General features: G+C 45.1%; 1 protein-coding gene across 1 annotated transcript in view; it reads right to left on the bottom strand.

Moving 5' to 3' along the window:
• The window catches only part of LOC144763500 (uncharacterized), a 236,880-nt gene that overhangs the window by 156,712 nt on the left and 56,136 nt on the right, over positions 1–24,032 (bottom strand). Inside the window, exon 9 of the mRNA XM_078649146.1 lies at positions 16,743–16,814. Within this exon, the coding sequence (XP_078505272.1) occupies positions 16,743–16,814 (72 nt within the window). The remainder of the gene's footprint in view (positions 1–16,742; positions 16,815–24,032) is intronic.

Below are 24,032 nucleotides of genomic sequence, written 5' to 3'. Positions count from 1 at the left end.
TCCTAAGCTACTGAATCGCATCAATAGTTTCCGTCATGGTCTAGCCTTTACGTCTCCATGTAAGAGAAATACTGTATTAATGGTCATTTAATATTCCTCAACACGCACTACATGTAGAATTATGCATGCATCAGTCTTAGAGTCTGTTAGCCTTTACCCTGATAACTTTTGGATTCTATCAACATGTTCTCTAAACATCAGATACTAGATAGTGTTTAGGTACATGTCGCTCTGACTCTCCAGACTTCAGTCTCTCCTTCTAGCGCAGAAGTCATAGCCCCCAGTTCCTCCTAGTAACACGTCATTATCAGTTTGCGCGCACCACTAGGTTAGAGGTCCCGGCTCCTTAGGTAGCCCCCTCCATGTTTCCGCCCCATTTATGACATATTCTGTTACGTTTACATCACATGTCTATGTACACGCCTCTTGTTACACCCACTTTCTGCCTTATCTTTCGCGACTGCTACAAACCCCGCCCACTGCTACGCCTACTGTACTGAATGCTATGTATTTTGTTTAACTATATATACTTGTGCACTGTTATTAAAAGTTATCCCTTATGCTCCCAGATCCTGCCCCGGCAGCTGCCGGGCCCTGCCATCCTATTCCCGTGCAGGTTGTCCTGTTCCTGTCCTTTATCCTGTATTAAAACCTGCAAACTCCAGCTACCTCGAATCTTGACTCTTATTTATTGAGCTATCTGTTATTGTATGTCTAGTCAAAAATAGAGGTATTATTTATTTATTTACCACATAATGGCGCCCGAATAGGGACTTGCCCTTTCCCCACGCGCCGGTGAAGCCACGCGAGCCCCCTGATCCTCTGCAGCCGTGACGGAACCATACCGTGCACGTGCAGATATTTCTGCTTCAAGTATCCCTCAGGCCCACGGAGGAGACGGAGGTTGCGGTCCAGCATCCAGACGAGGCGGTGGAGGAACGCGGCGAGTCCCGACCAGAGCCCAAGCCGAGAGTCCAAGGTCCGAGGTATCCGGAGGCCCACCCGTAACAGAAGTCCGAAGTTCGTCCGTCCGTCGTCGTAGCAGTCCAGTCCAGTCCGAGGCCTTCCGTTCTTGCTGCCCGGTGAGTACCGTTGCTGGGGTAGTATCTAGACAGGGTCAATTGCATTGTCTCTGGTCCGTGGGTTTGGGTACACAGATCCAACACGAAGTGTCCACTTAGGTGGATGCGGGTCCTGACGTGTCTCTTTATGAGACCGGTAAGTTTCGTACTGTTTTAGCAGTGCATCTAGTTTCTGTTCTAGTCCGTTCTGTTCTCGAGAAATTCATGTATTCTGTTTTCAATATTCCAGGTAGTATTTTGTCCGAACTGTTATTTTAAATGTCATTCATGTATTTCAATGTCGTGGTATGAAAGGGGTGTTCTTCAGTAATTATCGTGTTCATTGTGTATTGTATTGTGTCTAGACTCCAACCCAGTCATGCCTCTGTTTTCAAAATTACGTCAGTTAAAAACTAGAAAAGGTCTGTTAGAAGAAGCAGTTCCTGTCCCGCCTAGGGACAGTCCAGGTCATTTTATGTATCAAAAGCATGGCATAAGTGCCATATTGTATCTAGATTTATGGGTGGAGTACACCAAACAGTTAGAAGAAAAGTATAGATGGCCCGTATCGGGTACATGGGATGCCGAGTGCATCATGCGAGTAGAAGAAGTATTATGGAAAAAGAAAGCCAGACAGTCACAGAAAGATGCCATCGAGTTATGGCGCAAAGAATCTCATAAAAGAACCGAAAAAGAAATCAGAAAGTCAGAATTAAGTAGAGAATCCTTAGAAAGAGCCCAAGAAAGGGAATTAATCGAAATAGGTGAACGAGTTAAAACTGAACAGTCAGACAGACAGAGAAATGCCCTCATTAAGGGTATGTATCCTCTTCTTGCCGAGGGCTTGCCAAAAGCAACCCCGGAGGCATCCAGTAATTTTCCGCCACCCTTAGTTCCGACCAAGCTACGTCACAAACCGACCGCAGCTGATATTTTTCTCTCGTCCTATTTGGACGACACAGTCCCAGAATATGCAAATCCTGTTCCACCAGCTCCTGTAAATAATGTAATTCATGGTCCTCCAGTCACCGGGGCACCTGTTGCAGTACCTGTTACGGTACCCCCGGTCCAGCCCGTAGTACAAATTCCCGCCACATCAGCCACTCTGCCAGCACGAAGAGTATCAATCGACGATTCCAGCTTAGGGGCCGCAGGAGGAGGTCCTCCTGGTACCCCGCCGCCAAATAGACGTCTAGGGCCAGTCGAGTTACATGAACGTGCGTTACAGCGTACGCCTAAATATCAGTCCATTGCAGAAATCAGGCGAGCTCTTACTGAATGCTGTTATGATCCAGTCCCAGGCGAGGATAGTATGGTTATATATTCCGTACGTATAAGACAGGTGTCCGAGTATTTGGTCACCCTACCGAATATGAAAGAAGATCTAGACAGAATGTATTGTTTCATCCGTACAGGACAAGATCCAGAAAGTATTGGTGAAGTCATGTCTCTCAGGAAAGCTGAGATCCAGTTCATGTTATTAAAGTTTCTGATCAATTGTTTAATACGGGAACAAGATTCCCCGACTAAAGATCCGAACGAAATGAAAATTCTGACAAGGTGGAGTGATAATATAGCCGAGGGTAAGCACAAGACACTCAATAGTATAGAGAGTATGTACAAGAAAATTCGTAAAGAAATAATAAGGTTACACGAACAACGCAAAGAAGCTCTAGGAAGCGAGAAAGAAAATGACTCTCCTACTGAAGAGGTAGAAGACGAGAATACCGCCAGAATAGCGTATGTAGGTAAATCTAGATTTCCAGACCGACAGTCACGCCTAGAACACAAGAAAGTCTTTCATCTTCCAGCACCAGAACAAGGCTCTCTAGAACAAGTATTTCAAGCTACCGATCACATTCTGAAATCACGAATCGGTTATAGTGAATTAAGTACCATGCATGAACAAGAACTAGCCCGATCAGCAGTCCGATGGATTACTGATTCTACCACTTTTCCAGACGAAATAGTGGCACAAATGTTTCTGAAACTACCCCCAGCCGAGCAGCGACTGGTGGGTATGTATATGATCCAGCACCTCATTACATTGTATGAGGGTCAACATTCTGATCCAGGTCCGTTACATGATGTCCTGAACGAGTTACTCCAGTATAGATGGAAAGGTTTAGGTACCGATTTAATTAGTGTCATTCTAGAACAGCGCCACAAATATAGAACGTTTCTGAACCCACATTTTGTTCATGTCTCACCTCCAGAAAGTAAACCATTTTACATAGATAGACAGCATCCGTTACGAGAAGTACACCCAGTTAGGACAGCGGGTGGTGAAATGCAACGAGTATTTGTTTACACCCCAGTTACCAAGATGGAACTCTTAGAAATGAAGAAGTTAATTCCCTGTCACGACAAAGATCCAGCAGGGTTCCACCGAGAATTAAAAGATATGCTCCGTATGGGAGAATACACGTATCCAGATATTATTAAAATGCTAAAAGTCCTGTTGCCTGCGGGCATATATGAAAAACTCAAGGAAAAGGATTGGGAGGTGGGAGAGAAAAAGATTGATTGGACAGCTCTAGAAGCTGAAGATAAGATACGAGTACCAGGTACCGGTCTTGGAGACAAATGTAAAGAATTACCAGAATTATTAATACAAGTTTTACCTAGATTATTAGCCACTAAAAAGGAAGACTGGGATGCGATCTCAGCCTGTAAACAGAAACAAGACGAAGACACTAGTGATTTTTATTCTAGATTTGAGAAATGTTTTATAATAAACAGTGGTTTGAAGACGAGTAGTGAGTCATACCCTCATCTTTTTGTTACTAAACTAGTCGAGAATTCCAGTCCACAAGTTAAAAATCGAGTTTTGAAAGTCGAAAGTACATGGCAAGCTAGTACTCCGTCCCAGATGTTACAGATGCTTCAGTATCACCAGAATAGAATCAGAGAAGAGCAAGAACACGAGAGAAGACGTATGAAAGACACGAAAATGAAAGTACTAGTTGCACAATCTGTTCCTCAAGACAGTCAGAAGAGGGGTCCGAATCAAGCCAGTCATCCTGCAGCTCCCGTTAAAGGGACATGCAATTATTGTAAACAGCCAGGTCATTTTATAAACGAGTGTGCAGTTCTGAAACACAATATAGCCACTGGTAAGACTAAAGAAAGACCACGTCCGCCTAGGCAAGAACAAGTTTCACAGACTTCTCAGCCACAGAATGCACAACAGACAGTTACAGCACCGCAGCCTATCGCTGCAACACAGCATGTTACACAGCAGATGTACCAGTATGCACAGACAGAGTATCCAGAGTATCAAGCGTATTCATGAAACAGCCTAGAGAGGGAGGTAGGCTTGCCTCTCATCGAGATTCCTGTAGATCAAGAAGGTCCCTATGTACATAGTCAAGTATTAGGGAAAGACAGAAAGTTTCTGATTGATACAGGGGCAAGTAGGACCACTATCAGTCATGACGAGGTTCCAGGGGCTCCGCTCTCAGGCTCTAGAAATGTTTCCCTTGGATTTTCAGGAAAGCCTATTGTAAACGAGATATCAAAGCCAGTTACTCTAGAAGTTGGTCCATTGTCCCGAACTACTGATCTATTGCTTACGAAGTCATGTCCAGAAAATGTGTTAGGTATTAAGACATTGAAAGAATTAGGTGCAGTAATATGTTGCTCCCCAGAGGGAATACGTTTGTTTTTGCGTGACTTCAAGGGTCACTATGTTTTACGAGATTTTGATCCGAGATTGTCTAATGTTCCGCAGCATCTATGGGCACAAGGTCCAACTGATGTTGGTTTTATGCAAATCACACCCCACCGTGTGACTCTCAAACCAGGTGTAGTGTTACCACGAATCCGACAGTACAGATTGCCACCTGAGGCTGTAGCAGCCTTATCCAAAATTATTGACGAGCTCATGGCTCAAGGAGTAGTTGTAGAAACTGACTCCAATGTATGTAATTCTCCTATCATTCCAGTCATGAAACGTACTGATCCAAATGCACCCCCAGTTTATCGATTAGTGATTGACCTTCGAGAACTCAATAAATGTATTATCCCCCAGTATCCAGTAGTTCCAGATATCTCATCTCTGTTGACAGCTATTGATCCTGAGGCAATATTCTTTACCGTAATCGACCTCAAGAATGCATTTTTCAGTGTTCCAATTCATCCAGATAGCCAGTACCTTTTCGGTTTTTGTTTAAATGGAAGGAGCTATAAATTCACACGAGCTCCTCAAGGTTTCACAGAAAGTCCTAGCATTTACAGTCAAGCACTTAAGAGACAACTAGACAATATTCACATGCCAACTGACACTGCCCTGCTCCAGTATGTCGATGATCTACTGATCACAGCCCGTTCTGAACGTGCTTGCGAGCGAGCATCACTTACAGTCCTGTATTTCCTAGCCGAGATGGGGCACAAGGTGTCCCCTTCGAAGCTTCAATTCTGTGTCCAGCAAGTGATCTACTTAGGCCACTTACTGTCCAAGTGGGGTAGGCAGTTGACACCTGACCGTATCCAATTAATAGCGAGTCTTCCTCAGCCCAAGACCCAGAAGGAGGTACGTGCTTTTATTGGCCTTACTTCTTATTGCAGACAATGGATTCCTCAGTATGCATTTCTAGCCAAGCCACTGATACAGTTAACGACACAGGAGGCAGCCGTATCGACTGTCCTCCCTTGGACATCTGAACATACACTTAGTTTTAATGAGTTGAAGAAAGCCTTATGCCAAGCACCTGTTCTAGCAACACCGAACTACAGTAAGCCTTTTACACTTTTTGTCACAGAACGTGATGGTACAGCATTATCTGTCCTCACACAAGATCAAGCAGGACAATACAAGCCCTGTGCTTATTTTTCGAGTACACTAGATCCAGTAGCCCAGGCGTTGCCTGCGTGCCTCAAGTCAGTTGCAGCCACAGCACTAGCTATCAGACAAAGTGATTCCATAGTATTAGGACACTCCTTGACAGTACAAGTTCCACACTCCGTGGAAGTTCTTTTAAACCGAACACAGACTCAGCACTTGACAATTGCACGTTTGACAGGTTATGAACTGACACTGTTCCAGCCACACATAGAAATCAGACGCTGCAACGTTCTAAATCCTGCTACACTGTTACCGTCAGTTACTTCACATCCTGCCACACATGACTGTGTGGAAGTCATTAACACTATGACAAAGCCAAGACAAGATCTGACAGATATTCCATTACCAGATCCCGACCTGACACTTTATGTGGATGGTTCATGTATGAGAACGAGTACAGGAGAACTAGTAGCCGCGTATGCAGTGACTACTGACACTGAAGTTATTGAAACACACCGTATTGACACCCTGTCTGCTCAAGCAGCAGAGCTAGTCGCTCTGACACAAGCCTGCATACATGCCAAGAACCTGAAAGTTAATATTTACACAGATTCACGCTACGCATTCGGAGTCGTACACGACTTTGGAGTGCTCTGGCAGGAGAGAGGTTTCATGACTTCTCATGGAACCAAGATTCAGCATGGTTTCCTTATTCAAGCTCTGTTAGATGCAATACATTTACCGACATCTATCGCTATCATGAAGTGCAAAGCACATACGAAAGTTACTGACATTATTTCCCAAGGTAATGATCTAGCAGATCGAACAGCCAAGCTTACAGCACAGACACCAGACATTCCAGTTAACAAGACACCGACATCCACTCTAGAACAGACTACTTGTATGACAGTTAAGGACCCTACACAAGATGTCATAGATATCCAGTCACATGCTACTCCCGAAGAAATCAAGAAATGGTCCGAACAAGGAGGGGTCCAGACAGATCAGGGATGGTTGACGAAGGGAAAAGCCACATGGTTTCTCCCCGACTCAATGGTTCAAGTCATTATCAATACCGCACATAGTCCAGCACACTTAGGAGAAAAAGCCATGTTAGACAGTATCCAGAACATTTGGTTCAACAAGCATTTACGAGCTGCAGCCAAGCAGAAAGTCCGTACTTGTATGATATGTTGCCAGTTCAATCCAGGTAAAAGTGTCCCGGTGGAACAAGGTGGATTCCAGCCCCCTGACCACCCTTTTGAAGTCCTCCAGATGGATTATATTCAGATGGAGCGATGTCGAGGTTTCAAGTATGTCCTTGTAGTTGTATGCGCTTTGTCCAGGTGGACAGAAGCATATCCAGTCCCAGATTACACAGCCGCGACCACTGCCAAGCAGTTGGTTCGTGAATTTTTCCCCCGCTATGGACTCCCAAGGGTCGTGTATTCTGATAACGGCCAGCCATTCTCATCTGAACTAATGAAGCACGTTTCCCTTTTGTTAGGGTACCAGTGGAAGTTCCATTGTGTACGCCATCCAGAAGCAGCCGGTCTCGTAGAGAGACATAACCAGACCCTAAAAACCCGTATTGCCAAGATCTGTCAAGAAAAAGGTGTAGACTGGTTAGTTGCCCTGCCAGTTGCTTTGTTTTATATGCGCATGGTCGCACACTCCAGATCAGGTCTGTCCCCTTATGAGGTCATATTCGGCCGCCCCCCGAACATGTGGGGTACACCCAGACCCCGAAGTATTACAGATGTTTCCAGTAATATGCTGACAGATTACCTAGCTTCCTTGATGTCTGCCCTACACTCTTGTCGTTCACAGGTTGCCGCCGCATTTCCCGACAATACTGAAGTCAAGCCACACGAGGTCCTTCCCGGCACCCTGGTTTTAATCCGGAATTTCGATCGTTCAAGTCCGCTAGAGCCTCGCTGGAAGGGGCCGAAGTTAGTCCTTCTGACCACCCGCACGGCCGTGAAGTTGGAAGGCAGAAAAGGCTGGGTGCATCTGTCTCATGTCAAGAAATTTCACGGACTAAGAACTAAAACGTTTATTGACACTTCTACAGACACTTCCGAGTCTAAACATTGCCCTATTATCAAGGACTGTCCCGCTATTGACTTTGACTCAAAGCCCTCCCTGTTAGAGAAAACTCCGCAGCAGGAGTATAAACAGAAGCTTCGGTCTAGTAAAATAAGTCAGCCAGTTTAATTGTCTAAGTCCCCCTCGGGTGAAACGGTTAGACAGGTATCTGACATGTATGAGATAGACCCCCATAGTGAGAGAGTTAGTCAAAGCTCTATCCGATGTATCGTTTTTCTAAGTTTTATATTGTTTTTGAGTTTGATGGTTACCTGCACAAGTTATGCATTTCATTTATGTTTTCCAATTTCTCATGTAAATAAGTTTTCTAATGCTACAGTAGAGCACACGTTTAGTGATCTGCCTCCTCACAAACTATCCTATCGTCTTGCTATGCGCAACAATACGTTTATCCGTATGTTACATTATTCACACCAGACCAGCAATACCACTAATTGTTGGGTGTGTGGTCGACTCCCCCCTTTCCAGACACCGAAGGGAGTTCTGCCACTGTTTCCTTATCCGTTTTCACATAATGGTTCATGTGGAGCCTGGTCCATGTTAACGTCATCTTCAAATGATATGTCCCTTCTGAACAGTACATGTTTTCCAGACAAGCAAGGTCTCGCCCACAGAACAGGGTTAGATCTAGAAAATGAAGTTTATAATTTAGGTAATTATTCTTCGAATCTCATGGTCCTGAATGTTCAGTCTGATCCTACTCCAGACTTACCTGCTATTTCAGTACTACCAGTCAAAGGCGAATTATGTGTCAGAAATAATGGTTCCGCACATGTAGGACATAGTGATTGTACTACTATTGTCGAGTATAGTGACAGTGGGAAATCTATTTTCAAAGCCTCACGTCATTCTTATTTTGTTTGTGGTCAGACCGCATACGTTCGTCTGCCCCTCGATTGGGAGGGAACATGTTACATTGCTTTCCTACTGCCACCAGTTTTCCTAGCCCCATCCGATTATCATAGAAACACACATCTAGTACACATTAGACATAGAAGGGAGATCGAGTCCCCGATTGTCGATCAAACTGAAACTGCTCTAGAACAGTATACAGATTTCAATAAAGGATTCTTCTTCTTTATAGGACCTATCCAGAATAGTAAGTTAATACGTAGGTTAACCAGAACCCTTGAAGCAGTAGTGAATGAGACTGCCTCTGCTCTAGGTAACTTAACCGAAGAGCAATCTGCTATGAGATTTGTCGTGCTCCAAAATCGTCTCGTTCTTGACGTCATACTGGCCGATAGAGGAGGAGCATGTAGAGTCATCGGATCTAGTTGCTGCATTTTCATTCCTAATAACGCGCCGTCTGTTTATTCAGCTATAACCAGACTTCATAAAATTGCCCATCAGTTACACCAGAATCCAGGCACCTGGACATGGTCCGGTTGGTTTTGGAGTATTATATCTGCCTGGGGATGTAAAGTATTGTCCTTTCTAGGTATTGCAGTAGCGATCATATTCAGTTGCTGCCTCTGTATACAATGTGGCCCTGCGATTTGCGGCATTTGTGCTACATCCTGTATTCCCAAGTCCCGTCCTAAATCCCGTCCCAAGACAATTCGAGACGAGCAAATGATACTGTATGAAATGATAGATGGTATCATGAATATTGATGTTTCCTGATGGAAACGTAGTGACAAGGAGGGAATGTGGAAAAGTAAATTTTGCCATGTTCTGTGTCCCTACGTGTTCCCCATCTTATGTTATATGTGCATGATTAATATGCATATGTATTCCTTATGATCGATTGAAGACGCAATTACAGTTGTGTCCACCTCTAGTATGCCAGTTTCCAGTTCTCGTGAAAGCTACGAGTATTAGGCCTATGTAAAGTTACGTTGCCACGTTTCTCAGTGTGCACGTTATTTCATTGTAAAATCCCCGTTTCTAGGCCTCAAAAGGGCCCGGACTCAGATTCAGCTCCTGTCTTCTGAACCCTCTCCGAGGAGCGATACAGCCCCCACCTGTATCCCTGACCCTTCACTTACTTCATGCCTCACAGTGCCCGGCTCGGCCTGGCTCTGCCTGCCAGTCTGCCAAGAGTATGTTATGATTCTAGTTATCAGTCCAGCTCTCCTTCCCTGCATTCCTAAGCTACTGAATCGCATCAATAGTTTCCGTCATGGTCTAGCCTTTACGTCTCCATGTAAGAGAAATACTGTATTAATGGTCATTTAACATTCCTCAACACGCACTACATGTAGAATTATGCATGCATCAGTCTTAGAGTCTGTTAGCCTTTACCCTGATAACTTTTGGATTCTATCAACATGTTCTCTAAACATCAGATACTAGATAGTGTTTAGGTACATGTCGCTCTGACTCTCCAGACTTCAGTCTCTCCTTCTAGCGCAGAAGTCATAGCCCCCAGTTCCTCCTAGTAACACGTCATTATCAGTTTGCGCGCACCACTAGGTTAGAGGTCCCGGCTCCTTAGGTAGCCCCCTCCATGTTTCCGCCCCATTTATGACATATTCTGTTACGTTTACATCACATGTCTATGTACACGCCTCTTGTTACACCCACTTTCTGCCTTATCTTTCGCGACTGCTACAAACCCCGCCCACTGCTACGCCTACTGTACTGAATGCTATGTATTTTGTTTAACTATATATACTTGTGCACTGTTATTAAAAGTTATCCCTTATGCTCCCAGATCCTGCCCCGGCAGCTGCCGGGCCCTGCCATCCTATTCCCGTGCGGGTTGTCCTGTTCCTGTCCTTTATCCTGTATTAAAACCTGCAAACTCCAGCTACCTCGAATCTTGACTCTTATTTATTGAGCTATCTGTTATTGTATGTCTAGTCAAAAATAGAGGTATTATTTATTTATTTACCACAAGGCTTTCCCTCCGAAAGCTAGGGGTAGCTGGGTAATATTATCTAGACCGCTGACCTATGTCAGTCCAGTGGCAAAACCCAGGGCCATGGCATCCATTTTAAATACAATACATTTCAATCAGGTGCAGTTTTAAAATGGGGGATTTTACAAGTGCTCACATTACTTCAGGTAATTACATTTTCACAAGGTGTCTCACACCACTCATGGCCTATACAGGTTTAATCCCATGGGGGAGACAATCTAGATGAGGGGGTCAAAAGCGAAAAATTTTGGGGGGAAAAGGCCAAGTCCAACACTGAGTATCAGGTATTGTACCGAACAAAAAGACTGCAGGAAACAAGCAGAACAACTAACTGAAAAATTGATATCCAGGAACTACCCAGATAAATGGTGGCCCAAGCTAAAAAATGAGCATTAACCAACCATAAACAACCATAGAGATGCCCTGCTGGAAACACGCTCTATACAGAAAAATCAAGAATCACAACCTATCTGTATCACAACCTATAGCGTAGCTTCTAATCTGGTCTCCCAAATTATCCAGAAACACTGGCGTATTCCAAATAGTGGAAATTTGTCTATGCCTAAACTCGTGTTCTCCCACAGAAAAATAAAGAGCTTGAGGGACATGTTAGCACACACTGGCAATGTACTGTAAATAACATAGCCATCGCTGATATGGGTAATATCAGTCCCAGGATGCAACACACCATGTAAGATGAAAGAATCATCGTAAGCCCGTTTAATCAATGTTCCATGATTTTTATTGTATACAGCATGTCGAAATTCCCAGTACATTTAGCAACTGTGAAAACGCTTGACCCAATGTATTTCGGGCCTGACTGGCCCTTCGTCAGGGGTTCTTTTCTAAAAATGTTAAACAACAAAAGAATTGTCATTAGCATGCTGTGAAGTTATTTCAACAGACAACGTTAAACACCTTCTGTATCTGTCATGTTAAATGTCCCATAAACAACGCTTTCCCTCTAAAAGCGTAAAAGAACGCTTTCGAAATGTGCTACCAAGTAACCTGATCTACAATGACACTCTAGGGAATTTTTTAGATAATCCTCTGCCCAATAAGATATTCCACGATAAACACTGCCATTACACGAAGGCAAAAAATAGGAACTTTCATACCTCACATACTACATAAAAAAGGCAAGACCATCGGCTGCAATGGGTCCATACCAAATTCTAATTACGGTCCTAAAAAACAACCCAAAGGAATGGAGTCAGCTTTTAGCATGCCTCTTTAAATAAATATATAGAACAGGAAAAAACCCAAAGTCCTGGAAAGGAAGCATTGTTATTCCAATACACAAGAAAGGCTCCAGGCCGCTCCCAAGCAATTACTGCCAGATCGCTCTTCTGGACGCAACCGGGAAGATTTTTGCCGCTGCTGTTCTAGACCATCTAAAAGAGTGGGCCTTCTCTACCGGCTCTATTCCACTTAACCAAGCCGGGTTAAGTTCCAAACATTTGGTGACAGATTACATCGCAGTACTCCAAACACTACTAGAAAAATACGTGATCAGAAAGTCGCAGGCAGTGTATGCAGCCTTCGTTGATTTTACAACCGCATTTGATAGGGTTGACCGAGACAAACTTTGGAAAAAACTGCAGCAAATGGGAATCCCTCAAAATCTTCTTCACCTAATAATCTCATTGCACTCTGGGACATGGTGCCAAGTCCAAATGGGGAGAGAGAAGGGCCTTACAAGTCCAATACCAACTTTAAATGGTCTGCGTCAAGGATGCCTATTAGCTCCCTTGCTGTTTTCCTTATATCTGAGCGACCTACCGGAAAACCTTAATCAGGTAAATAATTTTTGACCTAAGATTGCAAATTTTAAAATCCACTGTTTGATGTACGCAGATGACGTAGTGATTCTAGACCTGACCCCATTTGGGCTCCAAAGAAATCTGTTGGCACTTACCAAATATACTGGAGAAAATCATTTAATCCCAAATGTCACCAAAACAAAAATAGTACCATTCACAGGAAAGAAGAATCATGTCAAATATAACTGGACGCTGGGGGGGAAATCCACAAGAAATTGTAAAAGAATATATATATCTCGGGAGAATTTTCACCCAGTCCCTGCACAACCCGCCTCACTTGCAAAAAATGGGTCGAAAAGCAGACGTCCATCTAGGAGCCCTCCAAAGATTATATACCTCCACCGGTCAAAGACACTTCTCTTCTTTGTTACAGGTCTATAGCTCTAAAATTCCAGCCGTTCTATCATATGCAATAGAACATATTCCAATCAATGAATGGAAACAAATTGATATCAAAGAAGGGAAAATCCTGCGGAAACTAACCAGGATGCCGCAAGCTGTGCCGGTTCAAGCTCTCCGGCTCGAACTATCATTAGTCAGCTCTTTTTCCAGAGGGATCACAAATATAATTAGATGGGCATATAACCTGGTCCATGCTGATCAAGGAACTTTACAAGCTCTGTTAAAAACTGAAACATTTGACCCAGACTCTCCGAAGTATGTGTTTTTAAAAAACTTATGCAGAGCTTTCAAATTATCATCTGTGACTTTGGATATGCTAAAATCTTGGTCACCAGCCCAACTGAAACTATGCCTGAAGCATCTTACCCCCAGGTTAAGCATGACCCTCGCAAGCAATATTGCTCTGTCCTCTCAACATACAATCAGTACGCGGACACAATCGTTTTTGAAAAAACGCAACAATCTAAATCATGGAGTCAGGCGAAGTATTATTCTACTACGACTTGGGATACTACCCCTAAGATCATACACTATTAAATGGTTGTTAAAAGGAGGAGGGTCTAACCTCTGTGACTTATGTAAAGGTGGGGTGCAAGATCTGGAACATGTTCTCTTTGCCTGTCCAAATCCGACTATTGTCGCTGCCAGGAACAGATACATAACACCGATCAAAATCAAATGTAATATAAATTCTGTTCAGAATTTGATTACCCTTTGCAACGCTCCACCCAATGAATTTGTGTGTATCGAAGTGTATAACTTTTTTAAATCATTTAAAATTGTATTAGATAGATAATTTTAAAACCAAAATTGTAATTTTATTGCTAAAAATGTGTTGTTCTCGCAAGAGAACTGAATCAAATAAACTAAACTAAACATGAGTACCAGTTACATTACACAAGGACATATTCATTTGTTGAATCAGAGGATATGGAGCCGATGTCAGGCTCAAACCCACTTTCTCAGCTCTAAAGTCGGCAGCTCTAGACTTACGCCACAACCTCACCCACAAGATCAGTAGCATTTTCAATATTATATACAACAAAGTCATAGTTGTTGGTGATTTATCTTATGCAATTTACAACCATTGACAATGTCAATAGTCCTGGCTTGTTGTAGGTGTAATGCTACTTGTTGTGTTATATATCTGGATGAATGGACAGAAGCAGCAAAATACCAGTGGGGCAGCACACTATGCTGAGCACAGATTTTTAGCTTAAGTGTTTCAAGCCACGCCCTTAATTACGGCAATCACACCCCTATGAGAGACCCCCCAGCTTTTTCGTCCCACTTAAAGCCCTGTTCACACCTATTCTATCCGTTTCTTACCTTCCCTCCTGTTCCCCTCAATAGTCCTCCCATATACCTCCTACCCACATTTTACCTTAGTTTTGGGGCAAAGATACAGTTCTTTCTCCTCCACAATTGTTAATACTTTACTTATATATGCTCAATCAGAATTTCTCATTTTTAAACACTTTGGGGCCTTTGCAATAAATACTTATATTTCGTTTATGCTGTTCTGTCAAACTCAGGTCTTTGCTGTGTTCCATGCTCTCTGAATTTGACTACTCTGTGTTTTTTAACTTAATTTAGCAGCTTAATTCAATTGTGGGAAACTAAATGCTTATCTGCATATATATTTATCGGTTTTGGATTATTACTACCATGAGCCGTGTTACATAAAGCAGCCCCTTGGTGCAACGGGCTTGCACACACGCTTTGTGCACCCCCAGGGCAATTTGGTATTTCATAAGGGGCTGCAGATGCTTGCTCGGTTCCTTCCATAATACCTGCGTAAATGTAGCGACAGTGCTATCTCTAGAGGGCGATCCCTCATATGTATTGGGGTGTGGACCCCATGCAAATGAGGGAATCTCTTTATCTTTGTACCGATACTGCATTATGTACACAGACGCAAAGGCAAAGAAGCTGTCAGGAGGCACACTGAAAGTGCGCCACAAAACAGTGGCACACTCTCCTAAGGGCCCCTCCCAGTCAACCCCTTGCAAGGCACCCGCCTTCAAGGGGCTCTCTACAAAGGGATATATAATCCCTCTTAAAAGTGCAGGTGGGTTGCCACCTGCATAGTGAAACAGGGAGCAACGTTTAAACAGCTACTCTGTATTTCACTTGAATGTGCTGCCCCCACTGCACCACAAGTTCGCCGCTGTCCCTTCATAAAAGAGCACACTTTTCCTGTTTGCGCACGGCACACCTACTGAAAGGATAAGAGCGCCCTCTATGTAATAGGGTCATAGGAGGGTTATTATATCTATGGCACTATGCTTCATTATCTTTTAAACTGTTGATATGCAATTGTAATGTTTTCAAAAAGAACATCTTTAACAGTGCTTCAAATGGTGGTGGTATTATTAGAGATCACAAGTCAATGACAACCCAGGCACATTAGGGTGCACTAGAACGTTTTGCTTGATCTTTTTTTTCAAAATAGACAGCCAGTTTGACATTGTAGATAAGGTGGGCCCGATTCACAGAATGAATTTAAGACTAAATCCTAAACTTGCCACTATTTTGGTATTCACAGAATGCACTTACTACTTTTGGCATTCACAGAATGAACTTAAGACTCAATCCTAAACGTACTACTATTTTGGTATTCACAGAATGCACTTACTACTTTTGGTATTCACAGAAGTTAGGATTTTGTCTTAAGTTTGTCTTAAGACAAACTTAAGAAAGACTTAAGACAGACTTAAGACAGACTTAAGCTAGGATTTTGTCTTAAGTCTGTCTTAGGTCTGTCTTAAGTTTGTCTTAAGTCTGCCTTAAGTCTATCTTAAGTCTGTCTTAAGTTTGTCTTAAGACAAACTTAAGACAAAATCCTAACTTTTGTGAATACCAAAAGTAGTAAGTTTATTCTGTGAATGCTAAAAGTAGTAAGTGCATTCTGTGAATACCAAAATAGTAGTAAGTTCAGGATTGAGTCTTAAGTTCATTCTGTGAATCGGGCCCTGAATCCTTTCACAAGTACATGCACTGTCTCTATCAAGAGGACTGTAAGCGTCAATCACAGGCCAAAAGAGAGAACTTTCAATTAATGCTCTGTGACCAATCTAGATCTGAGAAATCCTCTTGAGTGCTCAGGAGCCTGGTTTTCCAAATATACATTCTGTAGATTTATGGTACAAATATCCTCTCTTGATGGTAAAATGGACCTCAGAGTCACCATCACCAATAGTTGCTGTTTGATTAATCTGTTCTATTCTACATCCATTTTGGTGAAGATGTGAGGAATAAGGCGCGTTAGATGAGAGAGGATTTGGAGAGGGATAACTGTACCTTACATCCATAAATGACGGGAAAAAACAGGAAAAGGTAGTAGTTGGCTAACAAGGAGCAGTGAGAGGCATGGCCTAAGTATGAAGCATGCCTATATGGTTAGGAAGGATCAATGTGACATCTACAGGGAATGTGCTAGCTAGTAGATAGGAGGATGATCTGGGGAAAATAATGTTTTTTAAATTTGAATTTGATTTGATAATAAAAATGCATTGAAGCCATGTGGAGGGCGCATGCAAATGATAACTTTGGAAACTAGGGCCTTTTGTTATGAAGCATGACCCAGGGACTAAGGATGACATTGAGCTTATAGTGGGTGTACTAGCAGAGGACAATAGTGACAGTTTGTTAATTACTCGCATCCCCCATTCACTCACACCCCTTCCACTTACCCTTTCAGGTTGGCCACCATAAGGAACAAGACATCTATTTTGGATTTTATCCTGTGCAGATCCCAGCGGCTTCTGTGAGGATACAAAAAGAGGGCATCAGTCAATCATTCAACACTGGAGGATCCAATCGAGGGACCACCATATACCACACTCCCTTCCGGAAGACAGAAAATGTATCTCTTATACTTGTTCTAGAGTCCCATGGAAACTCTACCTGAGAAGTAAGCTGATCACAGACTATGGATATTCATCATAGTCATTAGGAATGATACATTTAATAGCAATGCTTATTTTTCCAGCCCATTTGAATATAGTTTTGTTAAGGAAGCTAAACGAACAATGATATAGCCATTAGGTTTGGCTTGCATTTTGAATCCTGACTAAAATATTTTTTAAAAGCCTGCTTTGATATACAATGGATTTATGTGATAAAGAATTCAATGTATCATGAGTTCAGTGGGGGCTGCTCCGCCAAGGCGGAGGAGCTCCATCCCACTGCTTTTAAAAGCAGTGTGACTAAAGAAAACAAAAGTTGTTTTTTTCTTGGTCAAATCGGCACTGACCCCACACTGACAGAGTCAAGGAGGCTTAAATTGCCCCTAAAGAGTGCACACTTTTATCAGGAGCCAATCCCAGGTTCCCATACTGTGCCTCCGTCACCACTGCATCTCTGTGGGACCGTTACTCATTTCCACATTTATCCGTATGCGTTTTATCCATAAATACACCAGTGTGCCTCCGTCACCACTGCATCCCTGTGGGACCGTTACTTATTCCAGGCGGATCTACACTGCGCCAAGGAGTGCTAGAGACTGCTGTTTCTCCCTGACGACCTCTCCTACTTTGCCCTTCACCTTTCGCGACACCCGCTGCGCGGGTGCCGCTCAGCTGTTTGACGGGCCGGTCCCCCGCTGGTGTGAGCGGCTCTGCAGTCGGCAGAGAGCACACGCGCTCCCAGCAAAGGACAGGCCGGGTGAGCGACCACAACTCCCAGCAACGCGTTGAGCCTACCGGGGGACTGCGAGGTCCAGCAGCCTCTGCTGTCCACAGCTGGTGCCTCTTCCCCCGGCGGACACGCCCACAGCCTCCAGTTAATTAAATCACTGTTGAACCGGCTTTGCTGGGTGCTTCCAGGCGGATCTACACTGCGCCAAGGAGTGCTAGAGACTGCTGTTTCTCCCTGACGACCTCTCCTACTTTGCCCTTCACCTTTCGCGACACCCGCTGCGCGGGTGCCGCTCAGCTGTTTGACGGGCCGGTCCCCCGCTGGTGTGAGCGGCTCTGCAGTCGGCAGAGAGCACACGCGCTCCCAGCAAAGGACAGGCCGGGTGAGCGACCACAACTCCCAGCAACGCGTTGAGCCTACCGGGGGACTGCGAGGTCCAGCAGCCTCTGCTGTCCACAGCTGGTGCCTCTTCCCCCGGCGGACACGCCCACAGCCTCCAGTTAATTAAATCACTGTTGAACCGGCTTTGCTGGGTGCTTCCAGGCAGATCTACACTGCGCCAAGGAGTGCTAGAGACTGCTGTTTCTCCCTGACGACCTCTCCTACTTTGCCCTTCACCTTTCACGACACCCGCTGCGCGGGTGCCGCTCAGCTGTTTGACGGGCCGGTCCCCCGCTGGTGTGAGCGGCTCTGCAGTCGGCAGAGAGCACACGCGCTCCCAGCAAAGGACAGGCCGGGTGAGCGACCACAACTCCCAGCAACGCGTTGAGCCTACCGGGGGACTGCGAGGTCCAGCAGCCTCTGCTGTCCACAGCTGGTGCCTCTTCCCCCGGCGGACACGCCCACAGCCTCCTCGTATTTCCTGTCTCGGGCACTCCCGCATCGCGGGACGCACGCGGGACGCAGGCCGGGGCGAAGACCGGGCTAAGAGCGGGCCGTTTGAGGCCGTTCGAGAACGGGAGAGTCCGGTCCGGGCCCCCTCTCTTTGCCTGTCACACCAAGACTACTGTTACCTTGAGCAATGTGCACACGGGAAACAAGAAGCAAAACATCCTCCCTTGCTGCAGCCGGAGCGGTCATAGGCCCTATTGACACCTACTTTGCCAAGGCTGGCTCACTCCTGATTGAAGAGATCCAAGTCCTGGAGCGAAGAATTTCACAAGAAATTGACTGGGTAAGGAGATCATCTATGGGGCCTATGGCACTAGCTAGAACGCCTGAAAATAGTTTGGGCAGGACTATTAGGCATAGCTCTGAACAGGTACCAAGCCACCCCGCGGACACTTCATTCACCAATCCAGAATCCACTATAGATGTTCCAAGCGACCTAGAGGACATGAGCCTGATGGTTCTACCCAACACCCAAAACACCCAGCCTATACCATCACAGAACACAGAGGTAGCTCCAACCATAGAATCTATTAGCGACAACAACAAGGGAGCCAGAGAGGGGGCCATCCCTAAAAAGAAGCAAGGGCCTCAAATCCAAGAAGAACTTAGGCACAAAACCCCTAAATCAAAACAAACTAGAGGCAAGGGGTAAGATCAGTAACGCCAATTACTTCCAGACCACCCAAATTAACCCCACCCTCACAATCTACTGCCAATGTTCAACTAGATACCTCCTCAGATGACATCACCTTGGAGGATATAGGATCACTGCTCAGGACCCTATTAAGTCCACTGGAGGCGAGAATGATTAAGATAGAAGCAAGGTTAGTGAGTATCGAAAAGGCAACTGTACAACTAGCTGATGCTAGGAAAACTGATAGCAATATGATCAAGATATCAAAGGAGAGTACAGGCTCTAAACCTTCTAATGGTAACAATTTGCAGGCTGTATTGAATAACAAATCATTAGACCCAAAACCTAAACTCATACAACCTGCAAAAAACAATGCATCACAATCCACAGTTGCACACAAAGCCCCGACACCCTCACAGAAACCAAATACTGCTACTCCCAAACCTGCCTCTTCATCAAAACCAAATCCTACGCCATTGACTAAAACTAAGCATGATCCCCCACTCGAGGGAGAGAAGCCACATACCAAACGAAAATTACAGTTTGTAAATCTCCCGCCAGAAGCCGCCCCCTACACCGTAGTTCTGGCTGGGGTCCCGGAACTTGACCCCCCCACATTCGAAACACACACCTCTCTTAAGAACAAAGTAATAAACTGGCTCTCGGTAAATAGACCTCTCCCGAGAGGTACAGCGAGTGACATTTCCACAACTAAGAGAGTAGCATGGGTGGGGCATACTAGGAAATCCATTAGAGGAGATTGCATTTTGGTCTCCTTTAGAGACCCCAATACAGCCGCATATATCTGCTCCTGTGCTACTGATGAGGACTTCGGTAACATCATCCAAACACTCCCCCTCTCATTTTTCTACCCCTCCAATCTATACAACTCTGAGGATCACAGGTGGGGACACCACCAAGAGCTTTTGGAGGGATGGGAAAATTGTCACAGAGAGACCAACAATTACCCTTCACACAGGGGGAGGCCAATTGAGCACTTCTCTGGTTACGGAGATGAGGCTGGGTGGGAAACTGTCACTAGGAGGAGGAGGGGGGGTGTTGATTATAGGAGGGGAATTCCCGGACCATACAGAACTCACTATCCTGCCTATCTACCAATACAAAATCGATACAGTAATCTAGATATGGTAGATTGACAGGTGGCTGGAGAGGGGAACGTTGCCTCCGCAACCTCCCCAACCATCACCAATTCACTGACAGTTTCCACACCCGATACGAATATATATACACTGAAGGATACATTGACAACAAGCTTAGATGAACCGATCCAGACGTCAGCCATGACAAATCCTTCCCCACCAACTGCTACTAGCCCATCGGGCTTCCCACATCCCTCTACAACTTATAAGGCCCATCAGGAGCCCAACGATATGGCTGTGAGCCCGCCACGCGCTCAAGTACCACACATAACTGTAATTTCGTGGAATGTGGCTGGGCTCTCTAGTAAATTAGATTGCCCAGAGTGGGGCTCCTATCTTAGTTCCAAAAACTTAATACTTTTACAAGAAACCTGGGCGCGAGAAGCAATAGACCTACCTGGCTTTGCTTCTTTCTCCAAAACAGCTAAGTGGGGGGGAAAGGGGAGACCATCTGGGGGATTAATGACAGGGATAGCAACGGATCTAGGCTGCCAAGCCTCCGATTTGGAGACCGCTTCCGACGATCTGTTGGCCGTCCTACTAGAATGGCCTGACGCATCGAAGCTCCTAGTTATTAACATCTACTCTAGGCCGACCAAAATGCACAATGAGTCACCCACTATAGACGAGTTAGCTAGGTTTTTAGAGGGCATCCCGTGTGATCTCCCTTGTCTAGTTGGGGGCGATTTTAACTCCCACTATGAACCTCTGCCCGGATTACGCGATGGTCCCTCCCTAGATGAAGACTCCAGCTGGCTCATACCTGAGTCGGCGGCACCACCTCCAAGGGCTTGGACTCCCCTAGCCCTACAAATAAACGCCCTTACTCTCAATCTTGGTCTCAGGGCATGCAATGGGCGTTGTAATTCGGATATACCAAGTAACCCGACTTACAACAAACCCGGCAGTGAATCCCGACTAGATTATATTATGGTTAAAACTTTCATGTGGCCAGCAATAATCGACTTCATAGTGTGCCCAAGAACGGACAGTGACCATAACTCACTGGAACTGACTTATTCCCTCCCTAGGAACCAGGACCTATTACAGGGATCTGGCAGTGTCAGGTCTGGCCTCCTACTTGAAAATAATCGTAGGAAAGTCAAGTGGGAGAAGCTGACTAGCAGTATAGACAAAATACCCTGCCTCTATGAAAGGCTAATCCCATTACTAGAGTGTGCCTTCGACCTAGGCATTAAAGACCTAGATGAAGTCACCAGAGGAGAACTAGCAGCAATACATAAAAACATTTCAGACTCCCTTGAACAAGACTTGTTCACATCCTCTACGAAAAGGAAGGGTTATAAGCCAAAGACCTCTTGGTATAATGCCACATGTAGGAAGGCTAAGGCCCATTTGCTATCTGCCATCAAGGGACGCCTTAGCAGGGAAGAAATCCGTGACAGGAGAAACAAGTACAAGTCCCTCCTAGTGAATGCTAAGGCGGAATGGGACCACGATTATTGGGAGAATCTTGTGAAAGCACTATCAACCAGAGACTCACGCAAATTTTGGCGGGTAGTAGCGAATGGCACGATTGAGTTATCTCCAGCATTAGAGCCCAACATAGCCCCCTCAGTATGGCAGGCCCATTTTGAAGCGCTGTATGCAGAGGGAGGTGGGGATCCTAGTAGCGAGAGACTTTCGATTACACCTACCCCTTCGGGGGCCTTATTCACCGAAAAAGAGGTGAGGGTGGCCATCAAAGGTCTAGCTGCTGGAAAAGCCCCGGGATTGGATGGGGTCCCGGGGGACCTGTTCAAACAGGAACCAGGGATTTGGGGACCGTACCTCACAATCATATTTAATGCTATCCAGGGGGGAATGACTGTGCCCGATACTTGGATGGGAGCAGAGGTAGTCCCAATTTATAAAAAGGGATCCCCTCTGCTCCCATCCAACTATCGTCCTATCAGTCTGATAGATATATCCCAAAAACTTTTTGGCAAACTGATTTTAAATCGTTTGCAAGCGTGGATCCAAGAAATGGATATCCTGTCCCCATACCAGGCAGGATTCCGGGAGGGTGTATCCACCACAGACCAAATATTCAGGCTACAACTGCTCTACTGGAGAACAGCGGTAATCGAGGGCGGCAGTCTCTATACCATCTTTGTAGACCTACGCGCCGCCTTTGATTTGGTGCCTAGAGCAAGGCTGTGGAGCGTCATGAAAGAGCTGAAAGTCCCAGAGGATATTTTGGCAATTCTGATGAGACTCCATTCTAACAACTATGCCCGCGTTAGGTGTGGCAAAGGTGGCAAACTAACCGAAAGGTTCCCCGTTCGCAGAGGTGTAAGACAGGGTTGTGTGCTTGCACCTACCCTGTTTTGTATCTTTGTGAACGGGGTAGTTGCCCACCTCAACAGGATTGCTAACTCTGATGCCCCAAAGCTGACTGGCAACAGGGTGCCTGCAATTATGTTTGCGGACGACACCCTGTTGCTGTCTAAATCCCCGATGGGGATCCAACGCATTTTGGATGGCTTCCTAGACTTCTGCTCTGAGCGGGGACTGGAAGTTAATCCCCAAAAAACAAAATTCATGATTTTAAATCCTAACTCCCGAAATAGAGCCCCTCCAAAGCTAGGCATGGTCCAACTAGAACGGGTCCACAATATCGAATACTTGGGCATTACCATAAATGAACATTTAACCTGGTCGTCGCACCAGGCCAAAGCGACCATCAAACTGGCACAGTTGGCGGGTGGCACTTTGCGCCTGGCAAATAAATCAAGCTATCGACCACTTACCCCAATTATTCATATATACAAAACACAAGCTAGGGCAGGGGTTACTTACGGGGGTGAGTTGTGGGGCTACACCCAACATCCGAAGTTACAGTCCACGGAGAACAAATTTCTGAGACAGGTAGCTGCCCTTCCCCAGAGTACCCCATTACTACCACTCAGATTAGACCTGGGTATTAAATCCATAACAGAGGAGTTGGGACTCAAACCCCTAAAATTTTGGAGGCGTTTGTGGTCCAGTCCAGATCTTGCAACTTATAGAGAGGAACTCCAGGAATTCCTGGAAATACGGAACATAAAGAGGATTCCTTGGTTGACCTACGTCAAGGGAAGGTTCGAGGAAATAGGGTTCCCGGAATTATGGACAGATCCTATTAATTCATGCACGAAGATCTCAAAAAAGGTACTCGCGAGTGCCTACTATGCCATGATGCTCACCAGAGCCTCCAACGACACTCGTGAGGGGTCCCTGACAAATTTATTCCTGAAAATGAAAGACACCTATTCCCTCGAAAAAACTTTGGACAATATTTCCCCTGCATTAACAAGGAAACTGTTCTTACAATGGCGCTATGGATGCCTTCCTCTAGCTTCGTTCACAGCGTCCTGGACAGCGTGCTCCACTGTACCATCTTGCCCAATGTGTGCTCACCCGAAGGAGGACGACATGCACGCGGTCTTCTTCTGTAAGGGTTATGAGCGAAGCAGAAAATATTGGCTAGTTCCGATGCTCAGGAACCTGGGATTCAGATCTTTCCAAACTGCTTATAGAGTTCTAAAATCTGATCTCTCCCCTCATGTAGTTTTTGCACTTTCAAAATTTTTAACTGCATTGTGGTTTACCCGAACCCGAATGATGAAAAGACTGGTATAATGGACTCCACCAGCGGTTTTTCCCACTGTTTTATC

The sequence above is a fragment of the Lissotriton helveticus genome, chromosome 6 (genome assembly GCF_964261635.1).
Source record: "Lissotriton helveticus chromosome 6, aLisHel1.1, whole genome shotgun sequence".
NCBI classification, from domain to species: Eukaryota; Metazoa; Chordata; class Amphibia; order Caudata; family Salamandridae; genus Lissotriton; species Lissotriton helveticus.
The sequence above is the reverse complement of the archived record's forward strand: the minus strand, read 5'-3'. Positions and strand labels throughout refer to the sequence as shown.